General features: G+C 48.3%; 1 protein-coding gene across 1 annotated transcript in view; it reads right to left on the minus strand.

The window, feature by feature from the left end:
- Positions 1 to 27,063, minus strand: part of PRKX (protein kinase cAMP-dependent X-linked catalytic subunit) — a 74,358-nt gene that overhangs the window by 23,587 nt on the left and 23,708 nt on the right. The window contains exons 2-3 of the mRNA XM_025984630.2: positions 20,561 to 20,729; positions 8,516 to 8,779 (exon numbers count right to left, since the gene is read on the minus strand). Coding sequence (XP_025840415.2) covers positions 8,516 to 8,779; positions 20,561 to 20,729 — 433 coding nt within the window. The remainder of the gene's footprint in view (positions 1 to 8,515; positions 8,780 to 20,560; positions 20,730 to 27,063) is intronic.

Below are 27,063 nucleotides of genomic sequence, written 5' to 3' on the forward strand. Positions count from 1 at the left end.
GGAGACCGGGCGGAGAGGGGTGTCCTCCAAGGAAGAGAGATGCAAGAAGCGTCTGATAAAGTGGCGGGAAGGCAAGCGGGATCTCAGCAGAGGCTGGGCAGAGGCTGGGTTTGGAAAGGGCCTGGGAAATTGTGACCAGAGAGAGACAGCTGCGTGCGGTTGGCGCTCTCCCGCCAGGGAGTGTCGCGTGCGGTTCTCCACTTGGCACCTGACACCCCGGACACACCTGCAGGCCACCTGTGCCCATCTTGCCAACTGAGGGGGGCCCTTCATGCTGGAGGCCCCGGCCGGTGGCGCGCCCAGGGTTGCCTGAAGCTGGCTGGAAATCGAGTTCCGAGCTCCTATTAGAAGCAGGTGGAGGTGGCCGCAGGTCACCGTAGGCATCAGGTACATCAGGTCTCCACTTGTGTTTGGAAAGGTGAGTGTCTTGCAAGCCCCGTCCTCGGGTCAGGGGCTGTTATGACGTTCCAGTTCCTAAGCTGCGTCGGGTAGCCCGGTGCTTCTTCCTTCCTGCAAACGGCCCCCAGTGCTGCGTGGACGTGCAGCGAGGTGCGGGTGGCTACAGGGCTTCGGGCTGCGCGGGACACGGGAAGATGAGACGACCAGCCCCGGGCGTTATTCAGAGCCCGCGGCGCAGCGTGTGAATTATCCATGTGGCCGGTCTTATCTCCTCCTGCTCACTCAGCTCACGGAGAGCAGGCAAGGTGACACCAGTCTGCTCACTGCTACCAGCACCACCGTGACGGGGTAGGAGACCGCATGAACCAGAGAGGGACGGGACTCTGCAAGGGACGTACGTCCACATGCTGGTGTGTTCTGAACCTCCCATTGCCTCCTGGGGCGTCTGTCCAGCGGTGAACCGTGTTCCTCCAAAAGTCCTAAACCCCAGAGCCTACGAATGTGATCTTATTTGGAAACAGGGTCTCACAGATGTAATTAAGATGACGTCATACTGGGTCAAGATGCTAACCCAGTAACTGGTGTCCCTGTAAGGAGACAGGGGACAGAGACCTCTCTCCACACTGCGAGGCCATCCAAAGGTCAGCAGGAATCCTCATCCAGGCCCCAAGCTGTCCGGCACGCAGACCTTGGACTTCCAGCCCCCAGACCTGTGACAAATCAATGCCTATGAGGTTGTCAATCCTCTCAGATTAGAACCCCACGCTCCTGACCTCGTGGAACCTCAATTACCTCTCCAAAGCACTATCTCCAAATACGGTCACCTTGGGAGGGTTGAAGCTTCAACACAGGAATTTTGGAGGGACGGAATTCAGCCCATAGCAGTGGTGATGATGGTGATGCTGGTAATGGTGATGCTGGTGATGACAGTGCTGATGGTGGTGATGGTGGTGATGGCGATGATGAAGCTGGTGGTGATGGTGATGATGGTGATCATGATGGTGATGGCGGTGGTGAGGGTAATGGTGAGGATGGTGAGGATGGTGATGATGGTGATGATGCTGGTTAGGTTGGTGATGGTGGTGGTGGTGATGGTTGATACTGATGATGGAGAGGATAAAGTCGGAAGCACCTTATGTCTACTCAATGCTTCCTATGTGTCAGGAACTCTCCTAAGGATGTACTTCCCAATGAGCAGATCCACCCATTCTTACAATCCTACAGAGTGGGAACAATTCTCACTTCACTGATGGCTCCTCTCTTCACTCCTAATCCCTCCTCTAAGGGACTTCCATTAATAGAGGCTGAGGGTGAAAATGAAGGTGTGGGGTCGATGAACACTGCTGCAAAGCACAAGCAGACAGGCTGCGTTGAGGACAGCGTGGCGAAATGGCCCTGGCTACTTCTATTTGACTTCTGACTCCACAATTTGAGTACATCAGGTACCTCGTATATGTGAATTCGACTGGGTCTGGCTCCTTTCAGTCGCGGTAATTGCTCTCAAGGTTCAGTGATGCTGTGGTTTTCTTATTTTTTGCAGCTGAACAACCATCCACAGTATGACTATACCTTCTGGTCAGTTTTAACCAGTTCACACAGCACATGGTCTTAGTTCACGGGTCAGTAAACTTTCTGTGGAAATGGCCAGGTGGAGAATATATTGAAAAGATAATATAATTTCATTGTGTAGAAAGTAAACTGGTATTAAGAGGTATGCACTGGGGCAGCCCGGGGGGCTCAGCGGTTCAGCACCTGCCTTCAGTCCAGGGCATGATCCTGGAGACCTGGGATCTAGTCCCACATCGGGATCCCTGCATGGAGCCTGCTTCTCCCTCTGCCTGTGTCTCTGCCTCTCTCTCTCTCTCTCTCTCTCTCTCATGAATAAATAAATAAAATTTTTTTTAAAAAGAGGTATGGGGGATCCCTGGGTGGCGCAGCGGTTTGGCGCCTGCCTTTGGCCCAGGGCGCGATCCTGGAGACCCGGGATCGAATCCCACGTTGGGCTCCCGGTGCATGGAGCCTGCTTCTTCCTCTGCCTGTGTCTCTGCCTCTCTCTCTCTCTGTGACTATCATAAATAAATAAAAATTTAAAAAAATAAAAAATAAAAAATAAAAAAATAAATAAAAAAGAGGTATGTACTGCTGTCCACAACAGCCAAAGTATGGAAAGAGCCCAGATGCCCACTGACAGACAAATGGATAAAGAAGATGTGGTCTATATATGCAATGTAATATTACTGAGCCATCAAAAAGAATGAAAGCTCACCATTTGCAATGACATGGATGCAACAGAAGGTGTTATGCTAAGTGAAATAAATCACTCAAGAAAGACAAATACCATATGATTCCACTCAGATGTGGAATTTGAGAAAGAAAACTGATGAACGTAGGGGAAGGGAGAATAAAATAGGATGAAACCAGAGAGGGAGGCAAACCATGAGGGTCTCTTAGCTCTAGGGAACAAACTGAGGGTCGCTGGAGGGGAGGGGAGTGGAGGGATGGGGTACCTGGGTGATGGGCAAGAAGGAGGGCACGTGATGTGATGAGCGTTGCCGGTGATACGCAACTGCTGAGTCACTAAATTCTACCCCTGAAACTAATAATACACTGTATGTTAATTAAATTGAATTTATTTTTTTTTAAAAGTGTGCATTGCCAAGCACCACTCTCTTGGTCTACGTACTCCTAAGACCCTCACTTATTTTATTTATTTATTTATTTATTTATTTATTTATTTATTTATTTATTCCCTCACTTATTTTATAAATAAAGTTTTATTGGCACACAGCACAATTCATTCATTTACATATTGTCTCTGGCTCTGCTGCGGACGCAGGACTCTGCTCCTGTAGCATGAGAGCTGCTATAGACAAGATGTAAACAAACTATGCGAACATGTTCTAATAAAACTTTATTTATAAAAACACAAGCGGTGGGCCAGATCTCACGGGCCTCTGTGTGCTGAGTCCTGGTGTAGAGAAAAGAACTAGAGAGAGGGATGGATTTCAAAGCCGGGCTTTCATCTAACACTCAAGCTTTTATGGTTTCAGTTTTCATTTCCCTGAAACAGAAGCCCTCACCAGTTTCACAGTTTAAGTTGAGCTTCACCTCTGGCTGGTTTTCTAATAGGTTAACACATTGCAACCCACACCCAGGCCAGAACATTTCAACTCCAGGGTCACGTACCCAGATCAGCTGTGTGCAGTACAGCAAGCACTTGCTGCTGCGAATCAGTGCAATAGGTAGGTGAGAGCTTTAGGGTAAGCAAAGAGGTACAAGAATAATTCACAAAAGATATGTAAGAACTCATGGTCTTAAATACAACTAGTACGGTCTGGAGTCATTGTTTGCTCTTCTGTTTAAAATAAAAATGTATATTTTTAATTCTGTCCCCCCCGCAGAATTCTCTTAGAAGCAATGAAACCCCCACAGCAAAGGGTATCCCTGGGGTGGGGGGAGTTTTTAAATTACTATTTCCCACCAAAAGGGTCCAGAGTTCCTTAAAGAAGTGGCTGACAGCAGGGTAGAGAGGAGACGCGAACAGGGATCCGGGGGCTTTTCTCTAGTCAATGAAAGCAAGGACGTTCTCCAAGCCAGTGAGATTCTGGCAAAAGGGTACAGAGGGCAGCTTGAAGGGGCCATTGTTGCTTATTTAATTATTTATTTATTTTTAAGATTTTATTTATTTATTCACGAGAGACACACAGAAAGAGGCGGAGACACAGGCAGAGGGAGAAGCAGGCTCCATGCAGGGAGCCCGATGCAGGACTCGATCCCAGAACACGCCCTGAACCAAAGGCAGATGCTCAACCGCTGAGCCACCCTGGTGCCCCTGTTGCTTTTTTAATTGAGACAAAATTCACAGAACATAAAATCTGCCATTTTACTTTTTAATTTTTTTTAAGTTTATCTCTTTTTTAAAGTAATCTCTATATCCAACAAGAGGCTCAAACTCATGACCCTGAGTTCAAAGGCTGCACTCTTCCAGCTGAGCCAGGCAGGCACCCCGAAATTTCCCATTTTAAAGCAAGCAAAGATAAGCTTTACAGGGAAGAAAAAGACATTTTTCAGACATGGGGGAAATCTGAATATTCACTGGGTCTTCAATGATCTTAAAGAATTTTTCCTTTTATTCTGTAAGATGTGATAATGGCACAGATGTTATTTTATTTTTAAATCATTATTTGTTAGAGAGAGCGTGGTATGCACTTGCTTTAAAAATAATACAAGGAAAAAAAATAAAAATAATACAAGGAACAAAAATGTGGGAGAGGCAAAAAGTCAAGTGAGGTGACAAAGCTTTGATGTCTACTGAATCTGGACTTTAAGGTAAATTCTTCTCTCTGCTTTTGTGGCTGTTTGGGAATATTAAGTAACAATTGCAAAAAATTGGCTACAACGTTATTTATCCCTAGCAAGAAGCTAGGCACGAAAATCCAAAGGACATTATTCAATGTTACCTTTAAATTTTAAAAACTGAAATAGAATAACTAAATGAAATGTATTGGTATTTTTGTTTTAATCATTTTAGAAAATGAAAAATAATAATCCTAGGGGCACCTGGGTAGCTCAGTTGGTTAAGCGTCTGCCTTCGGCTCAGTTCATGATCTCAGGGTCCTGGAATCGAGTGCCCCATCGGGATCCCTGCTCAGAAGGGAGTCTGCTTCTTTCTCTGCCCCTCCCCTGTTCATGCCCGTCCTCTCTCTCCAAAATACATAAAATCTTAAAAAAAAAAAAAAGGATCCTATCGTCTCCCTTATTCTGTTACACAGTCTACCTGCATAACAGAATGTGTGTGTGCCAATCACTTTCATACAATGAAAGGAAATATCACTGTAATTACACAAGAGTTCCGTAAGATTACGGTAGAAGAGGAAAAATCCATCCATTATTGAGAACCTAAGGAAAGTATGAAAACTGCAGTCACCGTGAGCCAGCTAGCATACAATTCGATTCGTACGTTAAGAAGAATTCCGCAGCACCTCATTGTATGTCACGCCGTAAAAAAAAAAAAAAAAATAGGAGAAACATGCTTTCCTGAATTACGTGTTCCAAAACATTATTGGGGATGAAGCTCTGTTTGGCTCCATGTCGTTTGGTGATCCCTGGGGACATTTCTTTCCATATTTGAGCAAAAGTCAGGTCAGCTGTCTGAATGCTGAACTGGAAGACAGACCATGAGCACCATGTCACCAGAGCTGGCCCAGAAGGGAAATACCTCATCCAGCAAACCAACAAAAACATGCAGAAAAACATAAAGGGGGAGAAATGATTTTGCAATCTAAGCCCATGACTAAAAACATAAACATCTTTGAAAAAGCAACGTATCAAAAAATAAGATAAAATGAAAAAACTTTTTAGAAGCAACATACCATGATGGTAATGAGGCCTTCTTTTCCAAAATTCAACATCGTAAGTATGTTAATTGCTTGATGTAGAAAGCCACCAACATGCATTTAATCTGCTGGGTTAACGGCAGAGGAACATGGCTACCCAAACTTAAAATCAAGTGAATTTGTGGAATATTTGATGTGTAGTTGGCTTGAACCAGACTTCCAAATAAAATGACTTAGAAGAGACGCCTGAGTGGCTCAGTGGTTGAGCGTCTGCCATCGGCTCAGGGCGTGATTCTGGGTCCTGGGATCGAGTTGCGCATCGGGCTCCCTGCATGGAGCCTGCTTCTCCCTCTGCCTGTGTCTCTGCCTCTCTCTCTGTGTCTCTCATGAATAAATAAATAAAATCCTTTTTATAAATAAATAAATAAATAGACTTAAAAAAAAAAAAGTAAATGTACCATATACCACATGCTGTCAATAGGGGGCAGCCTCCATGTTATAAAATCCAATTATTCTGTGTTAATAGGGTCTTCAGAGGTCTATGCGAAAGTACTTCATTTTCATGTGCTTTATTCTTAGATATGACATAGAATTATATAAGGGAAAATCAGATTGAATTTAACTGCATCACAAAGTGTTCCTGGGATGGCCCCTTTCTTAATAACTGTCAGAGAAGAATCGTTTACTGCAAAACTGCATCCTCCACACAATCAAAGTTTCTCATAAATGCAGATGTTTCCATAATTCAAGGAATAGAATTATCATGTTAGCCAATCCCACATTATCAAGAAATGGAACAATACAAGTGTATTGTCTTTCTCTTTTAAGTTCTTATTTTTAAGTAATCTCTATACCCGGCGTGGGGCTCAAACTCACGACCCTGAGACCAAGACCAAAGCTGAGATCAAGAGTTAGATGCTTAGGGACGCCTGGGTGGCTCAGCAGCGGAGCATCTGCCTTTGGCTCAGGGTGTGACCCCGGGGTCTAGGGATCGAGTCCCACATCAGGCTCCCTGCATGGAGCCTGCTTCTCCCTCTGCCTGTGTCTGTGCCTTTCTCTCTGTGTCTCTCATGAATAAATAAATAAAATCTTTTTTAAAAATCTAGAATCATATTCAAAAGCAAATCTTTAGACAGCAAGAGAAGCTGGACTTCTGGCTTATATGCATGGGATTGAAAATATTAAGGTTTCCCTGTATTCTCTATGTAAGGGCTGCATTGTTCCTAATGGAGGGAATATGCTCCTTGTAAACCGTGGCCCTGAAAGACCCACGAACATCAACACACACCAGCTGTGCAAGCACACCAGCCTCACGGAAGCTGGATGCTGTATTTTTATACATTATATATCGCATAATTGCACATATTGGCTGTAAATGTTTTCCCAGGGAAATGAGGCACTCTCGACCATCGGGCGGAGTACGCTAAAAAGGCGTTTTACGCCCAACTCCATTAGGATTTCATTTTATAGGGCTGCTCTTGATGAGATCGATGCCGGTGCAAAGGAGGCTGAGAATGTTTGTTCCGGTGAGTGGGCCATTAGAGACCTAAGCACAGAACTCAGCTGACACATAAATACTTGGCACAGCAGATATCCCGTGCCTTCATTTCCACTGGAAAACACTGGAACTGATTATCTACTTGCTCAGCCAGAGGACTTTCTCCTTGTTTGGTTACCGTCAGAAATAAAAACCAAGATACGAAGTCGTTTTCAAAAGACCCCAAGGTGACCTTGTGCATCATCTCTTCTTGTCAAAGATGATGAACTGATCATGTGCACCTCCACCCCCTCCCAAAAGGCAACAGTGAATGACAGAAAGGAAGCTCTCAAAAGCTTAAAGCATGGGGCGCCCAGGGGTTCTGTCGATGAAGCATTTGCCTTGAGCTCAGGTCATGACCTCAGGGTCCTGGGATCAAGTCTCACATGCTTGGCAGGGAGTCTGCCTCTCCCTCTCCTCCTGCAACTCCCTCCCGCTCATGCCCTCTAACTTGTTCTTCCTCTTAAATAAATAAAATTAAAAAAAAAAAAAAGTGTAACGCATGGGGATTCAGAGGGGACAAGCAAAATTTTGGAAGGTGCCCCAGGGGTTGGGTCCAAAAAACAGAACAGTCCGACCTGCGTATTATAAGTGGTTTTCAGCGAAGAGAGGAAATGAGCTGAGGGGAAGAGGAGAGAGCTCCTTGATGCACAATATACACACACGTATAATCCCGATAAAAAAGAGTAAGTAACGGGAGATATACCACCGCACACCTGCTGGCGGCTAGTAATGAAAAGGCAGGACGTGAGAGGTGTCGGCGAGGATGTGCAGAAAGGGGAGCCCTCGTGCGCAGCTGGTGGGAACGCACGCTGGTGCAGCCGCTCTGGAGAAAAGTGTAGAGGTTCCTCAAAAGAGTTAAAAATAGAGCTACCCTACAACCCAGCAACTCCACATCTGGCTATTTATGGGAAGAAGATGAAGACGCTACCTTAAATACACACTTGCCTCCCCATATTCCCACTCGAGTGTCCACTGACAGATGAACGGATAGAGAATGTGTCTCTACGTGCAATGGGCTATCTCATGCGTCCTGGAAAGAGCAGATCGCGCCATCTGCGGCAACCTGGATGGACCTTGAGGCCATTATGTCAAGGAAGAGGAGTCGGGCACGGAAAGTCAAACAGGCCACGACCCCACTTCCACGTGGAATCCCCAAACAACCCAACTGGCGGGAACAGGGGGCCGAAGGGTGGCTGCCGGACACGGCGGCAGTGAGGGGCGCGGGGCAGTGACCACTTACTTGTCTACCAATTTCTTGGCGAAGCCGAAGTCGGTGAGCTTGATGTGACCCTCCCTGTCCAGCAGAATGTTCTCGGGCTTCAAGTCCCTGTAGACAATTTCCTTGGAGTGCAGGTACTCAATGGCACAGATGATCTCCGCCGAGTAGAAGAGCCCCGTGCTGCTGGAGAAGCGGCCGCGGTTGCGCAGGTAGCTGAAGAGCTCGCCGCCCGGCACGAACTCCATCAGCATGTAGAGGAAGCGCTCGTCGTGGCACGTCCAGAACCTGCGGGACAGCAGCGCGGGGGGGAGAGCTGAGCCGCGGAGCCACACCAACGGGCGTCAGCTAGACACAGGGCACAGCGTGGGTAAGGGGGGGCATCACGGATGTCGCGTACACAGACGGGAGATGCTCATTCGAACAGGTGCCAAATACGCAGATGGGCGGATGTTAGAACCGGCGAGACATAGATGTGAACAGATGGGCTGTGACGTGTATAGACACACGTACAGGGGCAGCTGGGTTTGTAGGCAGAGGGGCCCCTGGGTGGCTCAGTGGTTGAGCATCTGCCTTCAGCTCAGGTCATGATCCCAGAGTCCTGGGATCCCACATCGGGCTCCCTGCTCAGCGGGGAGTCTGCTTCTGCCTCTACCCCTCAACCCCTCTTGGGTTCTCTCTCACACATATAAATAGTAAATAAATAAATAAATAATAAATAATAAATAAATAAATAAATAAATAAATAAAATATTTTTTAAAAAAGAAAAATAAATAAAATTCAAAAAATAAAAAAATAAAAAGATTTGTGTCTAGGCACACGTTACGGTTCAGGTGGATGTTAACATGCGTGTAGATACCCGTCAGGGTGTAGGTATCCTGGGAAATGCACCAGGGTCTCAGAACGGACAAGAGTAAATACCATGTTTTCATAACACGTTGGCCAAGAGGATGAACTGGGCCCCCCAAGATCGTATGTAGAACCCCGAACCCCCAGGATTTCACAATGGGATTATATTAGGAGAAAAGGTGTTTGAAAAAGGGATTAAGGTACAATGAGGTCAGTAGGGTGGGTTCTGATCACATAGGAGTGGGGTCCTTATAGGAAGAGGAGATGAAGACACAAACTCGCACAGAGGGAACAATCACGTGAGGACACGGGGAGAACATGGGGTGTCCATGCCAGAAGGCCTCAGGGGGAACCAGCCTCGGCCCTGCCTGATTCTCAGGCTCCCGGCCTCCAGGACTATGGGACGTATGTGTTGTTTAAGGCCCCTGATCTGTGGGATTTGTCTTGGCAGCTGAAGGAAACTCATACACACTGGACACATCTTTAGGGGATCATACCCAGTTCGGCCACCCAGCACTGTAATCAAGACCAAAAAACGTAGAGTAGGTGAAGACCATGCCTCCCAAACACCTGCCGGGAAAAGGTGGCCAGTAAAAATGTCCAACGTAAGATTTCTAAGCAGTGATGGATAGGAGACTTCCCGAGAGAGTCAGAAGAAGCGCATCCTCCTTACGAAGGCGTTCCTGAGCTCTGTTACTGGAAGGAGAGGTGGTGATGGGGAAGGCAGGGGGTGGAGGGGGAGACAAAAGACGCCAGGTCCCGACTGTATTGCAGAAGTCTTGGCTGAAGGAAATGAAACAAACCCGTAGGGGGATCGGCAGTGATGGAGGAAAAATGTTTTCTCGTCGAGGAGACGTGGGGAGAAGAGAAACGAGCTTTGGAAGCACGGACTGTGTTTCTGAGAAGATGTAGGAAGCACAAGCACGCGCTTGGTACCATCCCGGCTATGAGACGACCCCCCGTGAAAGCCACCCCACAGGATGGGGGTGCCCAGGTCGACGTTAACCACGGCCACACTATGCTGTCAACGCCGCAAGGCTTCTGGGATCAGGACAGTCTGGTGCTTCCCTGCAGAGCTGACTCCCCATGAGCTGCGTCCATCTGGGCTTCACCAGAAGTACACTTAGGCCCCAGAGAACCGTCCATCCATCCTTGCAGGAGGATGCTCAGGGCACCTGCTGTACCAGAGGGTCTCACCTGCTGGGATGGGCCATCCCAATAAAGTAAAATAAAGACAAAGCATTGGGGGGCACAGTTTGCCATGACATGAAGACGGGCTCAAGGGGAAATCATAAAGGGATAATACGCAAAAGTCAGGACACAGTGACACGGGACGCGAGAGAGGACAAAAAATCCCAACCGCAGAAAAGAAAAACTCTGCTATGTCCAAGGAAAGCATTTTAAGAAAGAATGCTTAGTTTGTTCATCACGGTGTTTACGTGCCAGCAAAACCCGGTTGTACGCACAAAAGGCTCTCCCGAAACGCACGTGGAAACGTGCAGAGCCTTTGCGGTGAGCACGCCGTTCGGGGGGGGGCGCGTACCCACACACGGGCTTTGCACAAATGCCGTGCTCTCTCCCAGCTGCTGCGAGCAAGGCAACCCCGGGGCTCGTAGGAGGCCCCTGTTTTCACTTACTGAAAGCTCTGATTTCTGTGTCCTGCTTCCCCTTCTGGTCTCTTGTAGCTCAGAAGGCTCAAGACTGGCAGTATTGAGGCATGAACGGGTACAGGAAGCAGGAACAGTGTTTTGGGGTTTTTCGTTGCTATGGTCATTTCCTGGAGAAATGTTTTACGGTTACATGACTCACTAGCTAGCTATACTCTTTCTATCACTTAAAGCCCAGAGGAGGGTTTTCTTTCAGCCACATGCTCCACTCCTCGATTAATATGGCAGGAACATTCCTTCCCGTGATGCTTCCATATAAACGCTGAGTATTTCAAATGCATATGGCGGCCACACTCTGCTTTCATGGGGGAGCGTGGACTCCAACAACGACGTCAGCACTCTGGTGGGGTAGTATCGCCTAAGGTCCACGTAACCCCGGAGTGCTGAGCTTTTACAATGAACCTCTCTCTCTATGTAGTAAGCTGGTGATGTTCTGGGTTTCTCTGGAATGGGATGAGTAGCATATTTAGGTGGAACTCACCAGAAAACGTGTTCCAGAACGTCGGGGCAGCCCTGAGCCCTTGCAAAGTCCCCAAATGGCCAAAGTTTTCCAAGTCAGAGCATTACCATTTTCCACAACCTTGTTGAACTCCATTGAAACGACAGGAAACTATGCAAAACCCTATGTCCCTACCACTCAAATGCATTATGGCCGTGCATGCACTCGCACAACACACACACACACCACCTAGTATGCCCCCATTCTTTAGATATATTCTATACCCACTCCTATTGCTCCACAGCCTGGGTAATAATCTACACAGATCCCTTCTCAGCTCTTGAGAACAATGCATCTGCCATGTCCCAAAGCAACCTAATTTCACCCTCCAAAGACGTCGGAGATAATTCACAATGGGGGAGATTAGAACAGGGCCCATCCAGAGTCCAAGGTAAGAAAGGAAACAGAACTTTCAGCATCCAGCCAAGTGGAATGTGTCAATCCCCAAGACAGTTCGGGGGGAGATCAGGAGATTCAGGCCGATCTCAGAGTCTACCACCTGGGTGCCAGATGAGTTGTAATTTTGTCCGTGGATAGGCTGAGATATAGATAAGCACATAAAAGTTAGGATTTGAAGTCAATCATCCTGCTGCCAATTCCAACACGTGTTGCTCTTTTTCCCCCACGCCACCAAGTCGTTCTGTGACACCAGCTGGGTGTCCTACGATTTAACTCAATTCTGACACTGTATACACCTGGAGACAACAGGCGATCCCACAGGGTAAGGGTTAAGCCCTACAACACGCCCCTCAACGCATGCACTTCAGATGCCGATCACAGGTCCAGGTCCTGTGCTTCTGATAGAGCTGCTATAAGGCAGAGGTTCCAAACACTCCTCCTTGGGTTCCATTAAGCTGGAGGAAAAAAAAAAAAAAAAAAGCTGGAGGAGGGCCTCACAGAGCTCAGGGCAACACCGGGTTGATCGCCGAGTTATCACAGAGACATAACTCAGGAACAGCCGGATGGAAGAGATGCAGGAGAAGCTTCCAAGCCTGCTCCAGGTATACCAGTCTTCCCAAATCTCCCCAAATTCACCATCCTGGAAGCTCCCCAATTCTGTCCTTCTGTGGTATCATGGAGGCTTCATCACGTAGGCAAGGATGATTAAATCATTGGCCACAGGATTAATTCAGCCTCCAGCCCCTCTGCCCTCCCCGCCATCTACTGTGGGGCCAAGAATTCCAATCTCCCAATTACAGGATTGGTTCCCTTGGCAACCAGCCGGGCCCCAGGGTGTTGTCCAAAGTCACCTCTTTCACATAACAAAAGCCACCTTTGTCTCTCTTATCACTGAGGAAATTCCAAGGGTTTTAGGAGCTCAGTGCCAGGGATGAAGAGCAAACATGCATTTCTTACAAATCACAACATCACGGTGGCAAATGTCACACACACAAAGGGCTGAGTGCGGAGAACTAGACCGGTACTTATTTGTTACACATTTGTTGCACATTCGTTGCACGGATCTCTCAATAAAATCAAACAAAGCATCAACCACAACCCTAAAATAGACTCTATTATCAAGCAGGCTGTCCATTCTACGGACACACACATCACATGCATGTGCATGGGTCACCAGCACCCTTGAGAAACAGTGGTTTTCAAATAAAGGGACTGCACAAGGAATCAAAAACCGAGACTATGGGGCAGCCCGGGTGGCTCAGTGGTTTAGCGCCTGCCTTCAGCCCAGGGCATGATCCTGGAGACCCAGGATGGAGTCCCGTGTCGGGCTCCCTGCATGGAGCCTGCTTCTCCCTCTGCCTGTGTCTCTGCCTCTCCCTCTCTCCCTCTGTGTGTGTGTGTGGGGGGGGGTTTCTCATGAATAAATAAAAATAAAATCTTTAAAAAAAAAAAAAAAAAGAGAGAGACTATGAAGAAAAAAACAAATTCCTGAGGGTCCCTGGTTCCTTGGCCTTTCTTCAAGCTAAATAAATATCCTAAGGGAGAAAAAATTCCATGGGCACAAATTTACATTAATAAGACTTTTCTTACATGGAAAGAATGTGAAACGTGTTGTGTGTTATTAATAAAAGCCAAAATATTCAAAGAGGTGCTGAGACGTTACTATTCTGGAAACATCTGAGGCACTAGTCATCACTTGGGGCTTGTGGGTGGGGCAGAGGAGTCTAGGCGGCCACAGATGAAATAAAATCTGAGTTAAGAAAATGAGAAACAAAGGACTAAAGGCGTCAGTCAGTGAGCTAATTAATTCATTCCCATTCATTGCAGGACTCTGCCCCTGGCGCTGAGTCTATAAACAACAAAACTGCAAGGGGGCAAGAGAAGGAAGCAGGTTTGTCATGAGTGGTATGACAGAAGGAAGCATTTCTGGATCTCAAGCCCAGTATATATTAGAGTCTTGCTTGAGCACCAGGGATCAGAAAGTAAGGAAACACACTCTATCCACCTCCACACTCACTTGCACTTTGCTTCATTTACGGATAAATTTTGACCAAGGACCCCCTGTGTGCCAGGCAACAAGCTGGGTACACAGCCCTGCAAGGGGCAGCTCTTGTGCTGACCAGTCCTGAGCCCTGTGGCCTAAGGAGGGAACACAGAATGGCAGTGGGGAGTCAAGAAAGCTGGAGGGCAGGCCCTGCAGACAGGATGCACCTGTGGTCAAAGCAGGCTGGGCGTGGGACACTTAAGAAGGTGGGAAATAGGGGATCCCTGGGTGGCGCAGCGGTTTGGCTCCTGCCTTTGGCCCGGGGCGGGATCCTGGAGACCCGGGATCGAATCCCACATCGGGCTCCCGGTGCATGGAGCCTGCTTCTCCCTCTGCCTGTGTCTCTGCCCCTCTCTCTCTTTCTCTCTGTGTGACTATCATAAATAAAAATAAAAAAAAAAAAAGGTGGGAAATAGAGGCACCAGGCAAACACTGAGATGTGGCAAAGAGCCTGCACTCTATACTACGCACAAAGGACACCCCTCCATGGGATCACACTGCACACGCTGGCACAGGCCAGGGCTCATGTCAGAAGGAAGCTCCAACCTGGTATCCAGAGTGGACACTGAGAAGAAAGTGGGGCATGTGATGAGCTGCAGTAGCTTCTGTGAAGATGCCACTGAACTGGACAGATCTGGAGATGTGGAGCAGAACTGGAGAGGGCAGGGCCCCGGGCTGGAGTGAACACAGGAGCAAAGAAAAGCAGATGAAAAATGGTGCCCGGGGGCGGCTAGAAGGACCATCTGGGGAAGTCGAAAGGAAGAAATGACTGGGGATAAGAGGCCAGGAGGAAGGTCAAAAATTCGTGTTTGGACAGAAGGACCGTGAACTGCCTGGGAGGCATCTGAGCAGGACAGACCAGGAGCAAGTGGGCCTCAAACATCCAGCTCAAGGGGGCAACAGAGGGGAAGCAAGCAGCATGGCTTAGCTGGAGTCGCCAAGTCCAAAATTGGAAGCAAGGTGGTCGTGGTGATGAGAGCAGGATTTCTGGAGCACACGCACACCCGTGCACACACTTGCTCCAACACCAACATCCCAAATGTGTCCTCCCGAAAACCCCCACAAGGGATCCCAGTGAAGGTGGGATGGAAACAGAGGGAAGGTATAAAATAAAGAGCAGGTGCATACACACTTTAAGGACACAACGATCCATCTCAGACTGTGCATGGGATGACCTGGTCATGAGGGAGGGTGGGAAGAAGACAGGAGAGTCCTGCGTGAAGCAAGCTGAACAAGGAAAGGAAAAGCAACAAGAGAAAATCTTAAATCCCACCACCAACGGGAGGGAGATAGAATTCGAGACTGAAAATGCACTCGAGCAGTTAGAGCGGGGACTTGAACAGATACTTGCACACCGCGTGGTCCTCATCTCGTTAGTATGAGAGCCCGGATGTGGAAGCAATCCAAGTGTCTGGGGGTGGACGGATGGTTGGATGGATGGATGGATGGATGGATGGATGGATGGATGGATGGAAAAATGCATGAGTGCATGGGGAGATAGATAGATAAGTGGATGGATAAGTGGCTGGCTGGATGGATGGATGATGATGATGGAGGAATGGATGGATGGGTAGGTGGATGATGATGATGATGGAAGAATAGATGAATCAGTGGATGGATGTGGATGGATGGATGTATAGGTGGGTGGGTAGATGAATGGATGGGCAGATGGATGGATGGATAAATAACTGGATGCACTGATGGATGCATGGGTGGCTAGACAGCATGTGGCCCATGCATAGAATGGAATACGAGTCACCCTTGAAAAGAATGTTCTGCACCTGCTTTAATGTGAATGGACCCTGGGGACACGGGGCTGAGTGACGTGAGCTAGACACAGAAGGACAGATGCTGACTGATTCCACGTATATGGGGTCCCTACACGAATCACGTGCATAGAGTCAGAGATGGTGGGGTCAAGGGCTGTGGTGATGGGAATGGGGAGTTACAGCTGCATGGGGTCTAGAGCTTCAGTTTGGGATGATGGAAAGCGCTGGACATAACGGCTGCACAACAGCGTGAATGTGTCGATGCCACCGAGCTGCCCACTTACAAACAGGTGAGACGGCCAACTGTATGTTTGGGATGAGAGGAGAAAATTAAACTTTTTAAGTGCATTCAAGAGTACGTGTGAACCTACGAAGAGCAAGAAAAGAAACAGGCCGTAGTTTACGGTGACAAGGAACACACAGGACGGTCCGACGCTGGGCCCCCCTGGTCCCTGACCTCAGCGCAGAGTAATGGTTTCTGCTGTTAACACCGAGCACTGTCTCTCCCTTTGCAATGTCTGCGGCGGGGCTTGTCCTCGAAGGTGTTAATTGACTGGAAACGCAAGCTCGCTCATTTAAGGAGTCTCCTAATTTCTCCCGGGGCTATGGTAAGGGTGCGCCTCTGCCCTAAACCATGAACGCGAGAGACCGCCTGCGCGCGTCACCCTATCTGTTCTTGCTCAGCTCTTTGTGCAACCTGAGGCTCTGGAATGTTCCTTCTCCTTTCCAATCTGGCTCCGTGGCAACCAGCCCTGCCCCAAGGCACCCTTGGCAACAGGGGAACAGCTCCACCAATGACGTGAGCACGGGCAAAGGGACAGGGACAGCAGACCCAAGGTGGTGGACATGGACACGTATTGTAGCCTAAAGCACAGGCCTGGCTCTGCTCACGTGCAGTGGGCCACCCCGGGCAGGGGCCTGCTGTGGGGTCCGCAGCCGATCATCACTGATGGAGTAATCGAGATCTTGGCTTAGAGGCTGGGCCCAGAAAGGGCGAGCAGGACCACATGCACGGCCACCTAGAGGTGCGTGGAAGGGGCCCGAAAGATGTCACCAGGGAGGGAATACGGAGGAGCCACCCGGAGAACAGACCAGATCAAACTCCCCAGTCCTGTGAAGGTGCAAACATTCGGGGATCCACACGGACTCGCATGACAACACATTTGTCGAGGGCTGGAGACAGGAGCAGGGGTTTCTGGCCATGATGTTTGCCCGGGCTCTGGACTCCGTGGCTGCAGGCAACATGTCCTGCTTCGTTACGCAGCCCGGGTGACCTGCACCCCGTTACGTTGGGTTCTCCCAATGCCCTATGAGGGAATGCTCTGCTCTTCTGCTCAAGCTCTCTTGTGCTTTTGCCCCTTGTGACACTTAGTTTGATGGATCAACTGCTCTACGCCCTGGTGCCCGGACATGGGGTCTAACAGGAGTCTCGACGTTGCTGGGAAGGTATAGATATTTGGATGTGATTGACATCTACTGTCAATTGGCTTTAGGAGAAGCACATGATCCTCCATAATGTGGGTGGACCTCATCTAGTCGCTTGAGAGCTGTAAGGGAAAAAAATGTAGGCAACTGGGGGGCTGAGTTGGTGAAGCATCTGCCTTTGGTTCAAGTCCTGATGTCAGGGTCCTGGGATCGAGCCCCACATCGGGCTCCCTGCTCAGCAGGAAGTATTCTCTCTCTCTCTCTCTCTCAAAAATTAATAAAATGTCAAACAACAAGTATCCATCTACACATCATTTATCTATGTACCAGTGTCTCATCTATCTACCCACCCTGTGTGCTTTCCTTTGGTCCATCCATGCATCCATCCATCCATGCATGCATCCATCCACCCATCCATCCATCCACCCACCCATCCATCCATCCACCCATCCATCCATCCATCCATCCATACACCCATCCATCCATCCATGCATCCATGCATCCATCCATGCATCCATCCATCCATCCATGCATACATCCATCCATCCATCCATCCATCCATCCATCCATCCATACACCCATCCATCCATCCATGCATCCATGCATCCATCCATGCATCCATCCATCCATCCACCCATCCATCCATCCACCCATCCATCCATCCATCCATCCATCCATCCATGCATCCATCCATCCATCCATCCATCCATGCATCCAGTGTACCCACTATGGATGTATCTATGCAGCTTCCATCAAACCTATGTATTGCTACCTATTGTCTACCTATTGCTCAAGCACAGAGGTCTGCAACTGAGGACTCTTTCACCCCCTATGACGTTATTTTGTCAAGGTCCAAATATAAACATTTTTGGTTGTCCCCACTGGAGACAGCCTGCTAGTGGCAGTGAGTGGGAAGAGCATGCGGAGGCCGTAAACTTTCTTACATGACGCAGAGCTGCCCCACCAGAGAGAATGATGCCAAGGTGGAGAACCCGTGTCCTGAGGTCAAACAGCTCTGGGACACCAGCAATTCCTGTTCACCCAAAGGGCAAGGAGCAGGCATGGAGAGGCTGGTGTTTGGGCACACCCCAAGCCTCTGTCCCAGGGAAGTCTTGGCTTTGCATCCCAGACAATTACTCAGCTCTTCTAAAATTATCCCCACGGGCTGAGCTGGCCTTAGGAACGGCTCCATCCCCGAAAAGAACATGTTCTCCAATGTGCATTTAATGAGAGCCCTGGCATCTTCTCAAAAATACAACAGCACCAGTTCGCATACTGAACTTACGATAATACCACCGGCGAACTTGCCAAGTCACTCAGCGGCAGCTTCTACCTCCAAATAATCGTTGTCCAGCTCAATACCTGGGATCATCAGCGTTCCTCGTGGCCTCAGGAAATGCCAGCAAGACCCCATCTTTCCAGAGAGTACGGGAAGCAGATGTTGGGGGAGGTGACCCCGGCGCACAGCTGGGGGATTAAATGCACTCCTCACAGATGGTCTTTTCCCACAAAAAATGTGCCCTTCATCATGTGGCCCTAAACACCCTGTGGCCCCCATCCAGATACAATGTGGTCTCCGTCCTCTGTTCACAGAACTTCCAAGACTGATTCCACTCGCTTTTATACACAGTGTTTGGGCCCATCTGATCACTTAAGTGAGGATGCACAGAAAAAAACAACTGCTCAAAGTACATTATACTAAGGTCCACGTGCTCTGGGGGATCTACACTTAGCAAGTCACTGAGTAGGTGTTAAAGCTGAATTATATCCCCCAAAATTCACGTGTTGAAGCCTTAACCCCAGGACCTCAGCATGGGACTGTGTTTGGAGGTGGGGTCTTTAGAGAGGGGATGAAGGTATAATGAGGTCAGTAGGGTGGGCCCTGATCCCGTAGGACTGAGGTCCTTAGAAGAAGAGGGGATGAGGACACAGACACGCACGGAGGGACGACCACGTGAGGACACGGGGAGAGCACGGCGTCTAGTATGTGATATAACTTGGGTCCCTATTGGAAAACGAGGAACAGCAAACTACAAAACGTTGGCTTGAGACCCCCCTGCCTTTGAAGGAACCCGAGATGTGTGATGACCCTTTGGCCGTATCATAAGGGAGCCCACGTCTCCCGGGGACAACTCTGACTTAACATCCTAGCGAGCTAAGGCTCACTTTGGCAGCACATCTACTAAAAACCCTAGCGTGTGAAAGTCCACGTCCGGGACTGCTATCTTGCTTCATCCGAGAGGCATGACTAGAAGCTTTCCTTAATTCCAGAGGGAAATCTACGTGCATTACTTTTTCTGAACGTTGTTCTACCTCGGACCGAATGAGAGACTCACACCCGGTGCGTGAGCGGCTCTGAGTCCCCAAATCACTGGCTACTTTTGTGACTATGACTTGAACTATGAGATGCTACTGACCCCTCTGTATCGGCACAAAATCACCCGCAGCTCAATAAACTCAGGAAAATAAAACAAAAAAAAATATTTTTTTAAAAATCAACCAATGGGGATCCCTGGGTGCCTCGGTGGTTTAGCACTGCCTTTAGCCCAGGGTATGATCCTGGAGACCCGGGATCAAGTCCCACATCAGGCTCCATGCATGGAGCCTGCTTCTCCCTCTGCCTGTGTCTTTGCCTCTCTCTCTCTGGGTCTCTCATGAAAAAATAAATAAAATCTTAAAAAAAAATAAAAATAAGTCAGCTGATTCCTTTCTCCCCCTCGTTACACACACAACAGGTCCCTACCCTGGGTAAGACACCATTTGGAGGAGTCGAGATGCACAGGAAATGTTCCAGAGCCGTGACGGGGTGCTCCTGTCTCTACAGGTGCATCAGAGAAGGGCTGGGGTTGGCCAGGTGTGAGGGGGCCCAGGGGGGACACAGAGGCATTGCAGGGGGGGTGGCCTGTGACAGGCGAGGAAGGGACAACGAGAAGGAATAAGAACAAGATGGCGGAGGGGAGACATGGACACAGGTTGGGAGGCCACCACCTCCAAGAAGGGGAAAGAGAGGCATCTCCGTGCATCCCGTGTCTGGCACCTGGGGGTGGGCCGGTCTTAGCATCCCCCAGCAAGAGCATGGGCAGACAGGGATGTCTTCGTTCGGTGCAGGGCACCCCCAACTGGAGATACGCAGCTGTCCCCTGGAACCCCAAGGAGCATCCTGCATGAATGAGGTTGAGCAGGGACTGTGGCCCTGATGGGGATGAGGGGAACAGAGTGTCCGGCTGGGCCGTGCACGCCCCTTTGCATGTCCTGCTTGCCCAGGGCCCCAGGGTCTGCACTGGTCCCAACAGCACCAGTTTCTCCAGAGCCCGGGCCAGCCTGAGTTTCCGCCGTGAGCTCATTCCACCCCACCTGGGCTCTCAGAGACGGAATGACCAAACGACCAAGACTCGGCCATGTGGGGAAGGACTCACAGCTTGACCAGGAACGGATGGCTGACTTCCTTGAGCACCGACTTCTCATTGTGGACATGCTGCTCCTGCTTCAGGCGGATGACGTCGGGGATGCTCATCACCTTCAGGGCGAAGAAGTGCTTGGCCGCCTTATCCTTGACCAGCTGCACCCGTCCGAATGTCCCGGTGCCTGGAGTGGGGGGAGACAGCACAAGACTTACCCAACGCAACGCGTCTGCTCCAGCAGCTCCCGACCCCAGCAGGCGGCGGGTGACAATATTTTCAAGAAACTCTGTTCTGGAAGTTTCAGGCGAGGGCTGGTGTGATGCAGACGTCAACAAAGACAACCACCTGCCCCTGCAATGTCCTTCAACTGGAGGGGAAGCTGGCCACCGATTCTACGAATGGGTCGTTGTGGAGAGCACAAGGACGGGAGCGATGGAAAAGGGCGGGAATGACTGGTGGCCCTGGTTCTTCGACCAGTCTTTCCTTTTCGCGATTTAGGTATCAGGCACACCATGCTCACCAAAAAGCCTCTGTAACACGCGAACCCCTGCTAAAAGCACTGGGTCTTTACTTTAAAATGTGCTACGGAATGGAATCTGGGGTATATACCAACACGATCTGGGAACATAGACCTACGCGGGTAGGAGGGAAAAGGGTGGAGGCTGAGACCACAGTGAAATTTAAAAGTTGCAACCATAACACACATGCAAGGAAATCAAACTATCTTTTGTACCCCGCTGGGACGTTTCCAACCCAAATGCATCCTCTTCCTCCACCGCCGGGCTTTCCTACTCCTCTGAGCCTGTGTGGAGGGCACGATGCCCGCCGTCCACCCCTCACCCAGGTTGGCAGCCACTGAATGCAAATAGGAGAGCAACGACCCCAAGGAATTTTATCTGTGGCCAGAGAAGATGTAAAGTACAGGGACACCGAAATGCAAATCTGTACACGTGAGCCTCAGGTCCCTGGTGCCAAGGAGCTTATAAAGGGCACCCGGGCTTTCCGTCACCATGTAGGCAGCTGCACAGGAAGGGGTCTTCCCAGGGATGAAAGCAGGCAAAACGCTCAACACCTGGAGCTCTCTGGTTGGAAAGCTGGCAATGAACGTCCTAGGAGGGAGGAAGGACTCCAGAAGAGCTGGAGAAGGAGAAGGGCCCTGGGCTCCCCCCAACACAAGCCCATGGCCACGGATGTCCTTTCCTTCTTGCGCAGCGTTTGGACCTGGGCACAGTAACGTGAGACACAGCACCACGTCACAGCCAAGCCAAAACCCCTTGTTTTAGGGATTTCTATAAATGAGGGTTGCCGAGCTGTGAAATAAATCTCTAAAAAAAAAAAATTTAAAAAATTTAAAAAAAAAATTTAAAAAAAATTAAAAAAAATAAAAATAAAAGAAATAAAAATAATAAATAAATAAATAAATAAATAATTTAAAAATAAAAAATAAATAAAAAAATAAAAATAAATAAAATAAAAAAATAAAAATAAATAAAAAAATAAATAAAATAAAATAAAATAAAATAAAATAAAATAAAATAAAATAAAATAAAATAAAATAAAATAAATAAAATAAATCTCCTCGCCACCGGGGGTAGGGTGGAGGGCGGGAAGGAGGACACCAGGAGTCCACCTTGGCTTAGAAGTGGATTGTGGATCTTTTAACCGTAGGAAGAGCAGAGAGGGAGGCGCAAAAACCCAGAAAAGTCAGTGTCGTGCAAGGAGGAGCGAGTGACGAGGGACGGTAGGCACAGTCGCAAGGGGGATTCTCAGTAGAAGGTCATTCGGAAGCACACAAAAAATCGTAGGGGGTGAGGCAGGGTGTTGGGATGGAATCCAGTCAAAACTAGGAGGCGTGGTGGGGGCAGCGGGGAGACCGTAAAGAGGGTGAACGGGCCAAGCTTCGGGGTCCCCATGCAGATATTGACGTTTCCACTAGGTGAGGTGTCCACAGCAGGGACCCCGACATCCGTTACCAGGTTTGGCTTATATTTGATCAAACACATGCCCCGTCGGGCTTCTACTGTCATCTCCCCAGCAGGACGGGTGGAGGGGAGCACACCACAGAAGTCCTGCCACGTCGTCACATCCTCACGAGGGAAAGAAGGCCTTGTGCCTGGCTCGCTCTTCCTGATATCTTGCTCCACTGCCCCCCGAGAAGGAGCCCCTTTGTCACTGGACTGCACTCACTAGATCATCCTCTGACTTTTCGGCCCTCATGTTTGACCCGCAATGGGATGTTCCTGAGCCTACATGAAAGACAACCCAACTATGACTCCGGTTTTTCCACGTGTCTGTCTGCAACGCCTTCCAAGCTCTCTCGGAGTAGCGTCAGCCGTACGGACACAGAAATCCAAATGGGTTACTTATGTCCGGCAGCCAAAACCTGAGCTACCCGGGGCGGACGTGGGCAGGCCCTGGATGCCACAATCAGATTGGGGGACCGCACAGGTCAACAGTCTTGTTCAAGGCACAAAGAAGCAGCACACTGCAATTTTCAGCTCGGACCACATAAATGCACAGAACACACGACAACATTAGCGGTGTTGGTCATAAGTCATCAAGGTGGTGGACGGAATATGGGCAAAACGAACACAGATCTCACCACTTGGTGTTGGGAGGCTCATCAATACACACTCCCAGCTCTCAATAACCCCTTCCAGAAAGTAGAAATCTCCTTTTTTTTTTTTTTTTTTTTTTTTTTACTATTGTTGCAGGTAAGGATAGCCATCGGGCCCTCCTCTGCCCAATAAGACACACAACGCATTACTAGTCAGCCATAAAAAAAAGAAACATAAGGTTCCCACCATTTGCAATAATATGGATGGGCCTTGACGTCATTATGCTGAGTGAAATAAGTCAGACAAAGGCAAAGAAAGTATGATCTCTCTTGTATGTGGACTCTGAATAGGGAAAAAAAAAAAAAAAAAACTCAGGAAATTTCAGATTTCTGGTTACCAGAGACGGGGCATGGGATTACAACAAATGGATGAAAAATAAATAAATAAATAAAATTTAAAAAAATTTAAAAAAAAGAACAAATGGATGAAGATGGTCAAAAGGTACAAAATTCCAGTTGTACGATAATTAAGTCCTGGGGCTGGGTTACCAAACAACGTGACCACCACAGTTAATGGCTTTACGACATATTTCAAAGTTGCTGAAAGAGTGAATCCTACAAGTTCTCATTACAAGAAAAGGATGTCAACTACGCTGTGGTAATAATTCCAAAATACATGTATTTGTCATTACGTTGTTCACCTTACACTTAACACAGTGCTGTCAGCAGTATCTCAGTACAACTGAAAAAAAAAAAAAAATGGGGCAGCCCGGGTGGCTCAGCGGTTTAGCGCCGCCTGGAGACCCGGGATTGAGTCCCACATCGGGCTCCCTGCATGGAGCCTGCTTCTCCCTCTGCCTGTGTCTCTGCCTCTCTCTCTATGTCTCTCTCAGTCTCTCATGAATAAATGAAGAAAATCTTTAAAAAAAAATAATAAACTAAAAAAAAAAAAAAATCTTGACCCCCGCAGGGTTTAAATAAAATGACACATGCAAAGCACAGCACACAGCATCTCAGTCAAGGTGATGAATGAATTTTCCATCAGAGTAAAATCAAAGTCAGCCTCACAAATGTTCTGTGCGGTGGTGGTGACGTAATGCTATGCCTTTGCGAATAAGGCATCAACCCGAACGCCTAGAATGGATGCATTGTGCTGTGTGTAAACTATACCTCCAGGACATTAACCGCCACTCCCCCAAATTAGGCTGAGATAGATTTTTCTTAAGTAGGCTCCATTAAATAGATTCTCTGCTCCCCATGTGAAATATCACGGATTGCAAGTCCACTTGGCAAATCAGGTCACAAAACAGGACACGTGGCATTGGAATGACCACCTAGAACCAGAAAGGCCCGGGGTGCACAAAGCTCTCCTCCTTAGAGAACCACGGGGGAAAGGTGCACTGTGAGTGCAGCCGCGACAAAAACGCTCCGGTCAACACACCAACTTCCAAAATATCGGACACTGCCGTTTTTATTTTCATTTTTTTTTATATAAATATGTTAAAACTGAATGGCAACAAGTTCTGCAGATCAAGTATCTTCTACATCCGTTTGTGATTAATCCCTGGGCACCCGTTAGTTGGTTAAATGTGCAGGTGGATGAATTCATGGATAAGCCAACGACCAAGTCCACATAATGGAAGTAGCAGCAGAACGTCTCTGGCCTACACCAATGCACGTCCTTTGGTAAATGTGGGCGACGTTAGAGAAACTCACGGAGATGGAGAAGCAGGAGTGAGGACAAGATTAAATCCCAGGGTGGCCCCTCAGTCCCGTGTTCCCCGTGGCATAAGCAGCTTGGGCCCTAAGTACGTCAGATGTCACAGGGAATGCCATAGAGAGCATTTAAAGCAGCTCCATATATTTGTAAAACAAACTATATAAAGTATCTCCACCGTGATCCGAGTAAGGTCCACACAGCTGTTTACAGGATCACAGAGAAGCCAGTTCCTGGATTCATGGATCTCCTTTGATGATGGAAGGTATGATCCCTGGGGGGAGGGCGCATGGGGACCCTCCTATTTTACGTCTTCTGACTCCTAAATTATTAACAGCCACACTAGCTCATGTAAAAATTTTAGAGAAATCATCTCTATCTTACACCCTAGTGGACTATCCTATGTTACCATCTTCAAGAAGCGGGATCACAGGGAGCATGAGTGGCGCAGTTGTTGAGTATCCAACTCTTGGTTTCGGCTCAGATCACGATCTCAGGGCTGTGAGGTCATGCCCCACAGCGGGCTCTGTGCTTAGAGCACAGTCCGCAGTCTGCTTGGGATTCTCTCTCTCCCCCTCTGCCCCTCCCCTTTTTTTAAAAAAAATAAGTTTTTTTTTTTTTTTTTTTTTTATTCAGAGAGAGAGACTGAGAGGCAGAGACACCGTCAGAGGGAGAAGCGGGCTCCATGCAGGGAGCCCGACATGGGACTCGATCCTGGGTCTCCAGGATCATGCCCTGGGCTGCAGGCGGCGCTAAACCGGGGGTGCCCTGCCCCTCCCCTTAATCATGCACACCCTCTCTCTGCAAATAAATTTCTTAAATCTTAAAAAAAAAAAAAAAAAAGAAGTAGATGAAAAAGTGTATCGCCTAAGTCCACCGATGTAGGATTTGACCACAGCTATTTTGCTAACAGCATCTGTAAGAAGGTCTCTGGCTCCAAAGGCATCTGTTCCGTCTGATGACTTGGAGGTCCAGTGACTGTCAAAGGTGATTGGAGCAGGTCACCTGCCTCCCTTTCTCTTACCTGAGCCTACCTTCCGTTTGCCATCATTAAAAAATAAAGGAAAAAAGAAAATAGGAGAGACAGGATCCCAAGCCAGTTGCTATGACTCTTTCCCTCCTGGATAGTTTCCTCTAGGTTACTTTAATTTTCGTTAACTTTTATTTTAGTTGTTTCTTTTTTTTTTTCATGACACATTCAGTCTACTGCTAAATTAAGTTTAATAAATTCACTGTTTTCTTGACAGCAGCAAAAAGAGGTATTTCCTGTAGTTTCCTATAAAAAGACTCCTCATGATGCCCTTACCACTGTCCCTGTAAAGTTTTTTTTTTTTTAAGATTTTATTTATTTATTATTCATGAGAGACAGAGAGAGAGAGAGAGGCAGAGACACAGGCAGAGGGGAAGTGGGCTCCATGCAGGGAGCCCGATGTGGGACTTGATTCCGGGACCGCGGGATCACGCCCTGAGCTCAAGGGAGATGCTCAACCACTGAGTCACCCGGGCTGCCCCTTCCTGTTAAGTTTTTAAGCAAATGCCATGACAACCGGTGTCCCTGAGCCTGACAAGAGTGCTGCTAAGTGCAAAAATGAAGAAAATAGAACGAAATGAAATTCCGTTCTGCTCACACTGCACACTCCCGGGGACAGAACTGTGCCTCTCGCCAGCCTCCCTTCATGCAGTTTCCCCACAGACGGGCGCCCCACGATGCCTTCCGCTCTACATGGACAACTACAAACAGACACACACGAACCACAACACACCACGGGACAAAGAGTGCATTGAAATCTAGCACAGGATTTTAAATACCTCACCCACCACCTCCCCTTTTAAATGTTGTGGAGGAGAATAAAGAAGAATAAGGAAAAGGCAATAATAGATCCCAAGAGGAACTAAAGAACCCCTGGCAGGCCAACCCACACAGATAAGAGCGAGCCACCTCCAGCTGCAATTATATAAAAGTATTCACGGGTAAACAAATAAGGAGCTGAAGGCATTTCTATTTAAACAAAACAGAGATGTGGCGCCTGGGTGGTTGAGTCTGTTTAACGTCTGACTCTTGATTTCACCCCAGGTCTTGATCTCAGGGTCATGAGTGCAAGCCCTACATTGGGTTCCATGCTGGGCGCAGTGCTTAAAAAAATATAAAGGTTAAAAAGTAAACATAGACAAAGACAGGCAGGGATACTGCGTTTGATTTGAATGTGTCTATAATCAGGACTTCCACCTCCTCCCCAAAGGCAC

This window comes from Vulpes vulpes, chromosome X (genome assembly GCF_048418805.1).
Source record: "Vulpes vulpes isolate BD-2025 chromosome X, VulVul3, whole genome shotgun sequence".
Classification (NCBI taxonomy): Eukaryota; Metazoa; Chordata; class Mammalia; order Carnivora; family Canidae; genus Vulpes; species Vulpes vulpes.